Source organism: Dendropsophus ebraccatus, chromosome 6 (genome assembly GCF_027789765.1).
Source record: "Dendropsophus ebraccatus isolate aDenEbr1 chromosome 6, aDenEbr1.pat, whole genome shotgun sequence".
NCBI classification, from domain to species: domain Eukaryota; kingdom Metazoa; phylum Chordata; class Amphibia; order Anura; family Hylidae; genus Dendropsophus; species Dendropsophus ebraccatus.
Window position 1 is genome coordinate 48726672 of NC_091459.1, and position 16561 is coordinate 48743232.

Below are 16561 nucleotides of genomic sequence, written 5' to 3' on the forward strand. Positions count from 1 at the left end.
GGGATAAGGGCCCTTTTAGAATTTAACATTAAAAAAAAAAAAAAAAAAAATCGGTTAAATAATAGACTAGTGTGGGTAATAGTGATAATAGTACACTCTGGACTGTAATTAATTTAAGACTCAGGACAATTAGGTACAGTATATAAACACAATAAGAGATCTACCCTTTTTTGTTTTCTGTACTTAAAGAGTATGTTTAAATGGAGAAGTACCGCAATTTAAAAAAAAATGGTCAGCCTGCAGGGAGAACATAATTAACAAATCCCTACTTACCAGTCGTACAACATCAGAATTCGTGAACAAAAAAGCCTTCTGGCAGGGGGCCTTTTGTGGGTGTAGGGAGAAATAAGTAATGATTGTATTATGTTTCCCTCTGCCCCTGTCTGTCGGCTGACAATTTTTTTAAATCACCAGATTTCTCCTTTAGCATAAAAACTTTAAATAATGGATCTTTTTCTGATGACACATTCATTTTAAAGGGATTATCTGGCAGGTTAATTTTAACGGGGCAGACAGGGAGAAAAAGAAAATTAAAACTAGCTTTTTTGCCATTCCATTACTATGTACTAATGCAGATTCCCATTGGTGGTCCCATCTTGACACACAAGAAATTGAATAAAATGCTTGTTCCATCACTCACTGACTGCAGTGGTGACCTGCTTCAATCAGCATTTTTTTTTTTTTTGGGGGGGGGGGGGGGGGGGGGGGGCGCGATTAAGGGGGTTGTCCTACATAGGTGCAGTCATTTAGAAAATGTTAAATATCCTATGCTTACCTGTCCGAAGTCCCCCAATGTCTTCCGATGATTGCAGACACTTCCCTTTCGAGACAGGCTCATCTTGGAAGTGATAGCCAGCTTAGCCAATTACAGGCAGCTGTGCTATCCTGTCACAGTCAGTGATTGAAGACTTCATCTCGTAAGTGAAACATCAGCAGTCAGCACGGGACACTGGAGACAACATTACCAGGACACCAGGAGAGCATGGACTGGTAAGCATATAATATTATTTTCTATATAACTACAGCTATAGGAAAAATGTGCTAATGCCGGACAACCCCTTTAATACATTTTTACCTAGTCAGCTGATTTAAACAAAATGTATTTACGTTTCTGGTTAACCACCTTTCTGACACTGGGCACAGGAAGCTGCTACTAAATGCCAGGTGGGGAAGCTGTCAGGGTAATTATCCAACTGCCTGCAAGAATCATGCATGGGTTGTAGTGGTATTATTAGGACGTGATAACAATACCCCATGTCTATAGTCAAATAAGGTGAGAGAGAAGGGCTATCCACACAAACCCTTTAATTATAGGGCATAATGTTGGGGGGCAGGGCCGTATTAACAGCTGCTGCTGCCCTAGGCACTAAACCTGAAGACGCCCCATCTTTACTCCCCATCACATTGATATCTGATCAGACCTAGGCTGCGTTCACACATTTACTTTACGTCACCACATGCAGCAGATACCAGTCATGCGGTAACCAATAGGTGTATGGTCAACAATCCTGGTAACAGCACATGACTAGTGGGGAAGAAATGGGAGCGTGGTTTCCGCCACATGCATTCCCCCAACACCCCCCTACCACCTTGAAAATACACCAGATTTACTGGCAAGTCTGAAGGGGAGGTGGAAGAGTAAAAAAAAAAAAAAAAAAAAAAAAACAAGTTTTTTTTTTTCTTCACCCCCTGCTCCCTGGTGCTGCCCCCCTGAAAGCTGCTGCCCTAGGCACCGGACCACAGGTGCCTAGTGGTAAATACGGCCCTGTTGGGGGACCACTAGGGGAAATACTGTGCAATTTTGGGGGGCACTTTGGCTGACTCTCTCAGTTTAGTGTATCATTTTAGGTTGCTTTTAAAACTGCTATAACATAGACCTTTTTTGCAGATGTAACAAGCTTTCTAACTTTAATCAGAACCAGAGAGCAAAAGGTTTCCATGAAAAGTCTTTACATAGGTAGACAAATTTAAAAAAATGTAATGGGAGTCTGTAAGGTAGATTTATGCTGCTTGAGCCACTGGCAGCATGAAATCCTAACTGACAAGTTATTGACAACTATGTTTTACTCTAAAACGCTGCAGAATTTTAGAAAAGAATATTTTAATAATGAGCTTTGGACTCCAAAAATACTTAACCTAGTGCTCAGTTTTTTATTATGCTTTTCTCTGAAATGCAACATCATTACCAGAGTAAAACAGTCATCAGTAACAAGGTAACTAGCTATTTCATGCTGTCCATCATTCGGGTACCATAAATCGTCTCTCAGGTAGCGATGACCGAACAATTCGGAAGTTCGGGTTTGCCAATGTTTTTCTGAACCAGAATGCTCTCAATTGAATACTGGCATCTGGAGAGATTGAAAGCCGTTCTTGGGCTGTCAGGAAAACAGGGATGCAGCATATGGCTGTATCCATGTTTTCCAGGACTCCCTAGGGTGCTTTTAAAGTGAATGAGCCATCAGGCCCGGGCTAAGGCACTGGAGGCAGGCCGCAGGCCCCCTGCCCCTCTATGATGCGGCTTCATGGATTCTAATTGAGCCGTGTCATAGGTTTTCTTTCCACCAGGGGTGGGTCGGTGTGCCTTCAGTGCTTCAGCCTGAGCCTGATGGTATATTCACTTTAAATGTGTCCAGACACCAGTAGTCAAATGTTGAGTGTTCTGGTTCCAAAGAAATTTGTTGAGCCCGAACTTCCGAACTGTTTGCTCATCTCTACTCTCAGGCTCTTTATATATAACTGCAAGATAAACATTTTATAAAAACTTATACATGTTTTACAAAAAGCATGAAGCAGCCAAATAAAACAAACTTAAAAATGAGCATGGAAGGTTACTGGGGAAAGTATAAAACATTTCAGGGACCGTACAAAAACAAATTGGACTATTTTGCCAGGTTACAATAGTTACATATAAGTAAAATGAAGAAAAAACACAACGAAATCAAAAAGGAATAAAACAAACTATGCAGTTAATCAGGTGAAGCATGCACAGATGTTGGGTAATAAGCATTAGTCGGAATTAGAAAGTAATTGGGGACAATGTCTATAATTAAATGTTTATTGTAGGGGTCTGTTATTCACATATAGTGGTACTTACATCCCTGTACAGCCAAATCTACAGCCCAAACCAAAGTCAGGTGTGAAAGAAAGCACAACAATGTCAGTGAGTACTAAGACTTAGAACAAGGAAAGTGTACAGTTTCTCTTCTTTTTAAACACTTGCAATCAGTTTCATAGGCATGACATGCGGAAAAGAAACACTCACATACAAAAGCCAAAAGCTCAAGGCATGCAGGAACAGAGGGGAGATGGTGCCGCTCACTTACATCAATATAATTGGCATTTATGTAGTCAGAGGATGGGTCGTCTTCCACTGGTTGTAGGATGACTCTTGAGTGATCGTCTAGCAAAAAAGTGGATCATTTTTTAGGAAAAAAAAATATTATTTAAAAGGGAACCTGTAAGCAAGTGCTCTGTTCTATATGATTTGCCTACTAAGCACAGCACTATATTAAGAAGTGTCCAGGACAGGAATTTAAAGTATGGTCAGTTGAGAGCAGAGAGTTTTTAGGAAGTCCTAAAGAAGTGACTGCTTCCCTTAGGAAGAATAATATGTTGGTTTGTTTTGTTTTCCTTTTTATCAGATACCAAACTAGTAATAGCTATCCCAGTTATTATCATTCTCTCTTAGTTATTACATAACTGAAGCCAATCCTGTCTTATCTTTTTCTGCTCTCTGTCTTCATCAATTTTCAATTTTCGAAAACCTTCCGCTACAATTGACAGCTGTAGTGTCCAATCCGGAGTCTTCTAGAACTGTCAATTATGGCTAATAGGCACTATATAATATTTCCCACCAAAATTAAAGGAGAAGTGCAATGAAATTTTAAAAAAGCAAGGCCGTCAGGGTATGTCACATACTTGGCTCTTTCAGCTGCAACGTCACAGCCTGGTTGAGCGATTGCTTGCTCAGCCAGTCAGTGACTGGGGGCAGTGTACCGCACCAGTCCCTGATTGGCTGATTACGTGGCGTTACACCTGAAAGAGCTGCAGGAGGCCGAGGGCTGTCAGCTGGACCCAAGAGCAGCACTACAGGGGAACAGTGACAGGTAAGTTTACTTTAATTATCCTGCACTCCTCTGTCTTTCTAAATTTTTTTTGCATTTCACAGGACTTCTCATTTAATTCTCTAATTTTGCAATGCATAATAATTAGAGATAAGCGAACCGAATTCGGGTTTGAGTCGATCCAAACCCGAACGATCGGAATTTGATTAGCGGGGGCTGCTGAACTTGGATAAAGCTCTAAGGTTGTCTGCAAAACATGGATACAGCCAATGACTATATCCATGTTTTCCACATAGCCTTAGGGCTTTATCTAAGTTCAGCAGCCCCCGCTAATCAAATGCCGAAAGTTCGGGTTCGGATTGACTTGAGCATGCTCCAGGTTCGCTCATCTCTAATAATAATGTCTACGTTTGGTTATTGTGCAACTTATGACATTTCACCAAGAACAAAAACTATATTTTAAGTTCTAATTTATCTTTTAGTAGAGACACTTTAGTAATCAATTTTATATTTTATTATGGGGGCACACAAAGCGGATTGACTGAATACACATTGAAAGAAAAATCATCTTATATACGATCATTTAGCAGACAAAGCCATATACATTTTAGTTGATCTTTAGCCATGACCGTTTATACAGACCATTTAAGATTAGTGTTGAGTGAACTGTTCGGAATTTCGGGTACATATTGCCGAACCCAAGCACTCTGCATTTGACTACCAGTGTCTGGAAAAGTTGGATGCTGCCCTAGAGCTGTCAAGAAAACATGGTTGTATACTATAGCTGTATCCATGTTTTCAAAGACTCCCTAGGATGGCAACCAACTTCTGCAGATGTTGGTAGTCAAGTTGAGTGCTCGAGTTCAGCAAACTGTTGTCGAACATAAACTACCAAAAAGTTCACTCAACATGATCAGTGACACAGGGCGATGATCAAATGGTCTTTATAACATCATCTATTTAGTAGAGATCTTTTATCTACAAATTATATTTTAGAAAGTAAGGATCTTTGGTGTCATCATGGGAGTTTCATCCCTAAATTTTTTTTCCCAGATGATGACAGTGTCAGCTGTCAGATAAAATGATAATTTTTGCTAGGCCCAATTTAATGTTGGAGGATGCTGGGGAACGTGAAAAGCGAAGAATAGACTGTTTGTTATGTTCTGCGCCAGGGATGCAACATATTAAAAGTTTAATTTCAGAGGCATACTTCTTTATTACACATAGGTGGTTTAGGAGTTAACCACAAAGTAATGTTTGCAGAAAACTTACAGGCAATGATGTTTCCGTATCTATTCTTTGTCCGGTTCTGATCTTTCTTGGCAACATCCCATGATGCAGACTGCCCCTCAAAGAAACTCTGCAACATCAAATCATACATACAATATACCAAAATAAATAAAAAATTCATTCTTAGGCCAGTTTAACAAAAAAAAAAAAAAAGGATCTGGAATTTCTCTTTTGTTAATTTTAAGAGTTGTGGTTATTGCTATCCTAGCAAGTGTACCTCATACTCCTCTTTAAATCCATAGCTGTCAGAAGTCTTCATAAGGTTAATATGCTGAAGCAGATCAGCAACTCTGATGGCTGGGTGAAGCTGTCCTGTCTGGTATGGAGATTCAGTCCCTTCGCATAAGTAACGTGGAACATCCAAGAGACGACTAGACTCTGCTGTTGCAGTGTGGTTTTCATCTGAGAACACAGCAAGAAAATTACACATATTACAGTTACGGCTGGTTTGCTGGTTTGGTTTGCAGTAGCGTTCATGCTTAACATGGCAATAATAGAAAGGAAGCTGTAAATTGATAATCCAAAAGTCCAGTCCAGATAATCCAAAGTCCAGTAAACAGCTGCCAAATCAATTCTACCAATCATGTTGAGTTAATGAAGCATCAATAAGGTACCTTTTAAAATCAGAAAACTTTGGAATATTTTAGGGGCCTTGTTGTATATGAATCTTAAAAAATTTACATCAAAAGCTTAAAAGTGTAACTTTCATTTCAAACAACTTTGCAGAAAACAATAGAACAAGCGAAAAGAAACTCTAATAGATTTTTATTAGGCAAAAAAAAAAAAAAGCCAATTTCTGTACTCAAAATGCTGCTATCCAACCTTCCCACCTTGATTCTGATTGGTTCATTATCAAGACAAAGTCATCTACATTACAGAGAAGACGAGTTTTCTGTGTTCATTATCGTCTATAGAAAGGAGAATGGCCGAGGGAAAAGAGTGAGAACCAGCCCTGCAGTTTGGAGAAAATGCTGTAGTTCAGACTGCTCAGTGCTGGTCTGGGAACTTGGTGAGATAAGATTGCAGGATGTTGTGCTGTCCTGGCTCCTTCAACTGCAAACTGCAGGGCTGGTTCTCTACTCTTCCTGCTCACTCATCCCCCTCCATAGGGTATAATGGACAACAAACCAGTCTTCACTTTGCTTCTCTGCAACAGATAAGTGAGGAGGGGAGGTAGGAAAACAGCCCTGTTACAGTGTTTCTTATAATCACTTATACTATTTCAGCAAACTAGTTTGAAATGACATTTTAAGACCTTATTCTCACGCCTTGTGAATATGGTCCATGCATTCATGATGTGTTACGGACCGGACCTTCCAGCAATATCTATTATGCTGCCAAGAGCTCCCAAAATGAGTGAACATGAGAGCGCAGCACTTGATTATTGGTGGCTGTAGTAGTTAGATGAAGTCATAAGGCTGCCTCGAAAAACATTGATATAGTCTATGGCTGCATCCATCATCTTTATTCACCAGCAATCAAATGCTACGGTTCGCTCATCTTTATGCATGAGAAACAGATTCATAGAGCCCTACTGACCCTAAAATCACCAAAAGTAGTGTGATTTTGGCCTCCAAGTTTACTCGTAGCAGGTAAACTTGTGGTTTAAGAGATTAATATACATCTAAGTTATCCCTCCGTAAGTCCTGATACCTGTAAATGAGCAACATTAGATTTGTATTTCACAAATCAAATTTGTTACTTTTCAGTTCAAATAACACCTTACACTAGATTTTTGTGAAAATCTGCAATACAGGAATACACTGAAATAAGCCAGACCCATATTCCATGCTTCACAGGATATCTTCAAGTCTGTCACTTGTTTAGATATACTACGGCAGGATTCTGGCAGGAGCATCTGGGGGTGGCATCTGCCATGAATTAACATAGTAGCACCTCTCGGCTGTTAAGTCTAGCTTTATAATTGTTAGGAATGTCACATACAAAATAGGTTTTACCTGCAAGAGTTTCCAGATTAAGGGAATTGTTTAAAATATTTTGAGCAACAAAATTATAAAAGAAAAAAAACAAACAAAAAACAAACATGTCATCCTACTTACCAGTAATTGGCACTGAAGTCAGGCAGCAAAGAAAAAAAACAAAGATTTTTTTTGCATATTATTTTGTTACCTAAATCAAGCCACACCAGATGTATATACAACATATATGTTCATGGTTTGCAGAGATGGATGAAATAGATGGTCAATACAGCCATGCAGACTAAAACTAACATCCCGTACAAGGTCACAAAAGAGAACAAATGGCTATTGTTACGCCAATAATCATGGAAGACAACTACAAGACACAGTATCACTCCAACAGCCGTATAGTATATAGTTAAATGAATGTGCAGTTTTCTGCATCTTTATCAGTCCCATATAGGCCAATCCAAGGAAATGTCAGTGTCGGCAACACAGTATGCAGTTAATGTCATTAAAGGCAAATTCTGCCATGTAGCTCTAGCCCAACATTGAAATAAAACAGCAGAAAATAAACTATACTAAAGGAAAGTTTACGTAGAGTGCTAATCTACAGTATACAAACAAAATGGACTCATTTTAAAGAAATGCCAAAACTACTACTAAATGTTTTCTCTTTGAAGGAACAATCTAGTTGCTACTACATCAGCAGCAGCAGTAACATCATTGTCAACAACAACAGGTGTTCAGGTATATTGACGCCTAGCAGACATGTTCCATACATACGAATAAAGTTGTTTTGGAAGCAAGCACATGGATTTTGGCAAACCTCAATTAGATGAATGAAAAAAAGGCTCAAAATCACATCTGCCCTCTATGAATATACCCTTACAGAGGATGTCCAATATTAATAAAAATACAGCTGTGTGAGTAAAATAATGAACTATGCCAGGAACGTTGGTAGAAATGTGTTAGAGTGACATCGATCAGTTGACAGGAAAAATGCTTAATTCTCGGCTGATCGTTCATTTAGAGCAGGCTTCAAAATTTCTTGGCACACAGCTTCCTGGTTAAACAGGAGAGGCAAGGCCGATAATGATACACGCAAAATGACATCACGGATATACACATATCAGTGCTGTCAGTTTGCTAAACACACAGCAGTTGTTTCTTTACCTAGTGTGCTGCTGCTTGTAGTTCAGCATACTCTTCTCTGGCCCCGCCTTCTCCAGAATGATTGAAAGCCAGAGGAGGCTAGGCCTGAAGACAGCAGCTGGACAGAAAAGCTGGAGAAGAGGATGCGGGATCACAAGCAGCAGAACACTAGGTAAGTAAGCAACTACTGTGTGTTTGGTAAACTGACAGTACTGATATATGTATATCCATGAAGTTAGTTTCAATGGATCATTTGTGCAGCCCGGCCATTCGATTTCTCCTGCCATGTAAAGGCACTGCAACTGATCTTGCTGATCGGCGTTCTTTTGTTTCGGCGTGTGGGAGAGAATTCGCCACATGTAAAAGTACCCTTATGGTGCGTTCACACCTACAGGATCTGCAGCTGATTTTCTGCAGCAGATTTCATTTAAATAACTGAACCCAGCATCAAATCTGCTGCAGATCTGCTGCAGATCCTGTAGGTGTGAACGCACCCTTAAGAATTTTTTCACACTGTTTCCCGTTACTGTCCAACAGAAAAACAAAAACTAGGACTGAAACCAGACTAAGATTATAATTTTCGATCTCAGTCAGGTGCTTGGAGTGTATGCATAAAATTGCCATATGCACCAGAAGATTAGCAGATGTAAAACAAAGGTGGTCTGCCCCTCTTCCCCACTTTCAAGGAAGTGTGTGTGTGTGTGTGTGTGTGATGGGGGGGGGGGGGGGCGGGAGGAGCATCTTTTGCAGCCAAACGCATAAAGCTGGAGACGTTTGTGAGATGAAGGAAAGTTGAATAATATGCTGTAAGTTAAAAATGCTGCAAACAGTATAAAATGAATAGCTATAAAGTGTAAAGAGTCTGTTACAGTGAAAATTATGTTATGTTTTTGCATTTTTTTTATGTCAATTAAAGGTTGTTTTTACTGTTCAATGCTCTGCTGGTAGAGGCTGTCTGGGGCAAAGTTACTATGGCTGGTGCGGAGGTCTAGTAAAAGCCTCCGCTGCCATAGTGGCGATTGGTATCCTGCGAATATGTTGCAGGGTTTCTGATCTTTGAATCCAGGCAGGTGCAGCGCCTGTCAGTTCACTCTTTGCATGCCGTGATTGCTATTGGTTGTTAAAGTGATGGGATCGGATTGAAATTGTAGTCGGGTGTCAGCATAAGATATAGCCAGCACCCGCTGCTGAGGGTATTTTTGCACACGTTAGAGTTTCTGTAAGTTAACATAATGAGGGACTGGTGGACAATTAAATTAATATTTACTAATACAGTGATTCAGTAACACAAAGAAATATTGCAGCACTCTAATAAACTGATCAATTACCGCAATTAAAAGATGTACTCCCATTGTATTTTTTATTGTGTTACGGCATGTGTGAACACTCCTAAGCCAACTCTATATGCAATGACCTCCAAGCTATTGTTAAAAAGGTGTATCAATCATTAAGAGGTTAAAAAACAAACAAACTTAGAAGTTCCTTAGAAAAGAAAGGCTGATAAGATAAAGCAATCAGCATAGAGGGCTTTGTTAGGGTTTGTTCAAAATTGAACGATTGGCTTTTAAATCCCCCGTCTTCCTGCTCCATGGAGAAGGTGGCTATTGTCCGATGACCGTCCGAAAAACATAGCTGTAGCCACCTTCTCCATGGAGTGGGCAGAAAGCGGGATTCAAAAGACGATCTTTTGAATCATATGAACCCTACCGAAGGCCAGCTTCGCCCATCCTAAATAAGAAACCATCTGAGAATTGCTTCTCATGGACTTCACAGATGAGAAGATAATGCAGAGGCTGTAAAACAGAAATTAAACTTTTTTTTAAAAAATGTAAGAATGTTTTTTGTACTGTAAGTAAATAAAAAAAAATAAAAAAAATATTATATATAATTTTTTTGTCTTTCTTTTCCCCAAAAGGTGTTCAAAGCCTTTAAGTCCTATAGAGGCACGGCCTTATTTTTCATACAGTATATATAAGAATTACATTTTTCCTTTTTCTTTATAAGCCATTGCAAATAATAATAAATCATTTCACGTTCAGCAATATGACCTTCTTTGAATATTGAAGGGGAAAATCAATCTGTGATAATATCTCTTCTCTCCCCCAGAAAATTAAATGTGTCTGGGATATGAATGTATAGGTATTTATAAACACAATTTATGCAACAATGTTACCTGCTGGTACTCATTTTATGGCAGCATACTATTCTCTTTGTTTTATCTGAATAAAAATAAATACTTTGGAATAGCTTGATATTGTATGTTTATTTCTGGATAAGCTTCTACCATGGAAGAGATAATTGGAAAAGAGGTGTATCAGAGGCGTGAAATAGAAAATGTAACCTGAAATAATGGGCCATCTACAAAAGCGCTGTGCTTAAAGAAACAATAGATGTAATCTCCCACTACCTAGTTTAAAGAATGTGTTTAGCTTTCCTCCTGTATATCTCACTGTAAAAATAATGTGTCAGGGGCCGTGAAAGGATGTGCACTGACTTGCTACAGGTATTCCAGTTAGACTTGTACATTACGAGGCCTGAGAATTGCTGTCACTGCCTTTTATGAAACATCACAAAAAGTCAACATTTCAAATAACCAAGACGACGGCTTACATACAATTTGTAAAAAGCGATTCACCGCATTCAGAAACCCACAAGCGGTAAAGCTTCAAATACCACAATGTAATAAAGTGTGGGTGCTTGCTAGGACACTGTCATTCTATACAGGTTTTCTGCCAGGCCTATATAAAAGTACATCCAAAGGCTGACAACTATACACTGACGTGGGCTCCACCAAACCTCAGTAGACGGATATTTTTGGCATATTAAATTTAGTTCAGATTAAATTAGATTTCTCTATATGTCAATTGTAGCTGTTTCTACTCTAAAAAGTGCTGTGAGTCACATGCAACAAGATCATTCATGCATGAACTGTGATGATGCCAGACTGGGTCCTCACCTAACACAGCAGTCGGCACAAGTGGATCATTGGGCACTGCAGAAAAACAAAGCTCATGAAAATACATATTACCTCCATTTTGGGCAGTTGGAAAAACAGACAGACATAGATATAAGCACAATAACGTCGACTGCTATAGAAAGGTGAGTAAATGCAAAAAAAAAAAAAAAAAAAAAAAAGCCAACGATAAAAGATGTAAGAGATCAGCATGAGAACACTAACTCCACATAGAAAAGCATTTTCACCCAAACAGTACAAAAATGCCATATAATGTAGTCGGAAAGCTTTCAGGGCCCTTTATATTTTACATTGTGTTCTTGTGCTAAAAAAATAAACAACATTTTGCTACTGTAATTTGCTAAATCTTGCACCTCTGGCAGTGATTACAGCCTCCAGTCTCCTTAGATATGATTCTACAAGGTTTGCACGCCTGGATTTGGGGATATTCTGCCATTCTTCTACATAGATTCTCTCAAGCTTTGTTGGATGGGAACCAAAGGTGGAGAGCTATTCTCCGGAGCTCTGGCTGAGCGACTCAAGGACACTTAGGGTACTACTACACGGAACGATAATCGGCCCGTCTGTCAGCTGACAGGCCGCTCTGAAGCTAGAGCGCGTGGGAACCAGGAAGCAGACCGCAGGAGCAGCCTGGAGCGTGTATAGGTAAAATATATTGTTTAAGCAAGGGCTGCATAGACATCGGTAACAATGTCCTTGCAGCCCTTGTTAAACAATTATCAGGCCGTGTAATAGGCCCAGTAAACGAGCACCGATCTAGCAGATCGGCGCTCGTTTAGAGTTGTTATCGGGCCCCTATCGGCCCATGTAATACCACCCTTGCCTTCAGTGGGTTCTCTCTCTCAGGTAGGTGATGAGCAGTGCCTGGATTCTGCCACAAACAGTGTTTGGAATTGAAACCAAAAAGTTCAATCTTGGCCTCATTAGACCAGAGAATCTTGTTTCTCACAGTATGAGTGTCCTTTAAGTGCCTTTTTTTGCAAACTCCAGGCAAGCCCAGATTGGTGGAGGCTGTAGTGATGGTTGACTTTCCAGAAGTTTCTCCCATTTGCACACAAGATGTTTGGAGCTCAGCCAGAAGGAGCACTAGGTTCTTGGTCACCTCTTTTACCAAGGCCCTTCAATCTTGATTTAGTTTACTGGTGCTGCAAGGTCTAGGAAAAGTCTTGGTTTTTCCACCTCATGACTTGAGTTTTGATCAGATATATATTGTCAGCTGTGAGACCTTATATAGGCAGGGCTGTGTTCTTCCAAATTATGTCCAATCATCTGAATTATTCACATGCGATTTCAGTCATGGTGTAGAAACATTTCAAAGATTATCAAGAGAATGGGATACCCCAGAGATAAATTTAGTGTTTTGTTTTTTTTAACAAATTTGGAAAAAACAGCTATAATACTGTTTTCACATTGTCAATATGCGGTATGCAGACTGATGGGGGGTTGGGACTTGTGTTTTATTTATATTTTAGCACAAGGCCTTAAAAAAAAACAAAATGTACAACAAAAAAAAGGGTTTAACAAATTCTCCGAATACAATATATGACTAAATCAGAAATTAGAGCTGCGGCCAAAGTTTCTTTAACAGTTAATTGTGGTGTCCATTTTTACACATCAGGTACAGCAACACTGGTTGTCAACACTTTACGGCCAATGACTGCCTGTACTCTGACCCTGTAGACAAACTTATAGAGGTAGAGAGTGTGAAATGAAGCCTCTTTGAGAGGGGAAATTACATTACCTCTTTGATAACCAACAGGGCTACACCTGTGGTAACCTTTGCAAAAATAACTATTACGCTAAGAAAAATTACATCTATAAGTTAAACAAACATTTAAATTTCATTTACTAAAAAATAGACATTTTGGGTCGAAATTCTGAATGTGAAAGCTAGTAGTTGTCAGGGCAAATACTGCAATGTTTGGGTGTCAATGTTTCAGAGTATGGTTATCTTGACTTGAACATACATTGTGGAAAATAAGAAAATCAAGTCAAGAACCTAATCCTGATTTTGAGATGAGAGCAACTCGAGCATGGTCGAGGTTGTCCAAACCCAGAAGTCTCGTCATTTGATTATCGGTTGCTGAAATTGTTGGCTGGCGCAGTAGGTAAAACATAGATACAGCCATAGGCAAAGGCTCCCAAGGCTGCATCCAATTTCTTTAGCCACCAGTAATCAAATGCAGATAATTCCAGGTTCAGACAACCTCGGGCATGCTTAGGATGAGCTCATTTCTACTGATCTTCTATAAGACAACCAATTTACAAGACAAACAAAATGTGAATGCTTGACAAAGCCTAATAAATATCATGCATCAACTGAGCAGAATTAAATATTCTAAAAAACTAATGTGACAGATGAATGGCTTAGCATGGCAATGTGAGCTAGATCAGCCAATTGCAGTACTGCCAGAAATGCAAAAAAAGCAATTAAGAAAAAAAATGATGGAGTAAAGGTGATAAAAGTGACATTTCAAAGTAGCATTCAGTTAATAGCAGCATGTGAACAGTACAGGGCGATTTAGAAAGGATGGTAAATGGCCAGTGACCGAAAACCAATCACATAAGAGTTTTTATTTTTAAGAGGCAAATGTGAAGGGTGCTTCCATAGTGTGACATAAAAGCAACAAAAAAAAAAAAAAAAAAAAAAAAAAAAAAAGGTTTTGGGTGTTGGAATTAGCAAGAACGGGGTCTGACAGTCCATTGAAATGTTCAAAATAAATTTGGTATATGTGCCAGACATAGGGGAAGCTCCAATAAAAGATACTTGTACATTTGTAATTTATAGATAAAACTCGTATAGTGTGTTGTTTCATGTTAATAAATTTGTGCTAAGTTCTCACGGTTATGAACACCAAGACTAATTTTGCACCATCCTTTATGAATAACCCTGTAGTACAATACATACACAATTAGCTGTCATTCTTAAGCAGCTGAACTAATTCACTATGAAATGACTTTCAATATTAAAAAAATTGGTTATTGTCATATTCTCCAGTCTCTTAGAAATATCCTTTATATACTAGACTTAAGATGTTTTGTAAAGTCTACCCTTTACCATATTTTCTTACTGATACCTAGAGCCTGTCATATAGTCTAATGCCACAATCTAATTTCCGCTGGTTACCACTGTAAACTCATACACCACTAACCCTGCACAATAGTCTTCAGATGTAAACCAGGGCAAACTTTGCTTAAAGAAGCACTGTTGCATTGTTTTAAAATAAATCAACGGGGGTTGTGATCGCAAGCAGTTTTGCAATATACTCTACATCAACGTTATAAATATGGCCACTAGGTGTATCCTTTTACTGTGCATGTGTACCGCTACTATGGGTCCACATTCAGTAGCAGAGAAACCTAGGGGTGCTTTTATTGTACGGTCAGCTCTCCTGTCACACAGAACCAAAACAGTGGCATTATACTGGTAAGCATGCATAGCTGATAATATAATTAGCAAAAGTTACAACCTGCATGATGAACAGGGGTCTTTCTTTGTGTGAGTGTGCCAAGAACTGGAATTTTTTTTTTTTTTAACAGAGAAAAACCCAAATACCAGCATGGATGGAGCGTAGGCCACCATTTGGCCATTTCTATAATGCTGATTTAAACATAGAAATAAATAAATTGGGAATATTGCAAAACTGCTGGCAATCACAACCCCTGTTGATTTCGACAGGTAACCTTTAACCGTCCCTCTGAAGTAGATTTCCAACTGTGCCATGTCAAGCTTCATATGTTGACTACAGGTTGCCATATTATTTAGAAAAAAAACAAAACAAAAAAAACTTAAAATGCCCTGCCCACATCTTTTCAGCAATGTGGAAGGCTATGCATTTCAATTTTATTTAGTCCAGGGAGAATTATTGATATAGAGAACTAATAATTTTTAGACTAAAATTTGTGGAACTTTTAGACAATACATCACTTCTCTTAGAGTAAGACTTTATTATGTATACTTAAACCTTAGCAATCATGGAAAACAGGATCTTTCACAAATGATCTATTATGTGGTTCAATGTGTGCCGATCTACATAAATCTATAGTCAGAATGAATAGAAATTTTAGATAAAATGTTGCTTAATATAGAAAATATATACATAGCAGTTCTTAATTTCACACCCGCATGAGGGGTATGGTGGATGCTTAATTTGATCACACAGATCAGTCAATATTTTGATTAAATCATGTAATGTCACTGCAATGCAATATGAAGACAGACATTTTGAGAAAATCATCGGCTGACGAAGTACTTACATCTGGGGCTGAAATTATGAGAGTCCATATAAGTGATGGATAGAGGGTCTTCTGCATGTAGGGTACTTTGATCAGCATAACTCCTGTCCATTGCATTCACCATATGAGTCATCTCCTGCCGTGTGTTACCCATGGCGTCCTTGCGTTTCTTGGCCAGTTTACTGTAGGGTAAAATAAGTTTAGTGTCCACAATGTGCAAGAACCACCATTTTGTTATTTAACTTAAATTAAAAATACAAGTCACAAATAAATAGAAGATTGAAATTCTGTCTGTAGGAAACAGAACAATTATTTCCACTTATGCAGCATTTTTTTTGTCCGACTCTTGATGCTGGACTATTGCACCTTGTCTGGCTCAGGAGTAAAACTACTGGTCACAACTGACAAAATTCCCAAGGTTTACACAAAGTCTAGTTTTCTCACTGTGCAAGTGAAATTCTAGCAGTGATAATCCCCCTCTTCACCACTTCCAACTGAGTGCTGGCTGCAGATTACACTATACTATATAGAAAAACAAGGTGAAAAACAGCAGCACTCTAGAAATGGGGATAAACCACAGCCAAAAAACCTTAAAGTGTGACATCATAGTAGACATCTGCATGTCACGTTCATGTGCTGATGCAAACAATCCACACTAATACATTTTACTCAGATTATACTAAGGCTTCTACACAGTGAATCTTCCTACGACCTAGGACAAACTGAAAGGTCAAAATTAATTAAATATTACTAGTAATATGTCTAAATCCCAATACTGATATGCATGAACAGTGTCTAAAAAAAAGATGAGATCACAATCTCCACAAACTCCTCCAATTGCCCTATTCATTTATAGACACATATCTTCTGATTTAGGACTATAGATGTTAGTAACCTGGAAAACTCAAATGAATGATCATGCC

General features: G+C 38.8%; 1 protein-coding gene across 7 annotated transcripts in view; it reads right to left on the minus strand.

The window, feature by feature from the left end:
• PTPRK (protein tyrosine phosphatase receptor type K) overlaps positions 1-16561 on the minus strand; it is a 255773-nt gene that overhangs the window by 22826 nt on the left and 216386 nt on the right. For all 7 annotated transcript variants that reach the window (XM_069974941.1, XM_069974940.1, XM_069974946.1 and 4 more), the window contains 4 exons: positions 15660-15820; positions 5572-5756; positions 5337-5424; positions 3324-3400 (listed from right to left, as the gene is read on the minus strand). In XM_069974941.1, coding sequence (XP_069831042.1) covers positions 3324-3400; positions 5337-5424; positions 5572-5756; positions 15660-15820 — 511 coding nt within the window. The remainder of the gene's footprint in view (positions 1-3323; positions 3401-5336; positions 5425-5571; positions 5757-15659; positions 15821-16561) is intronic.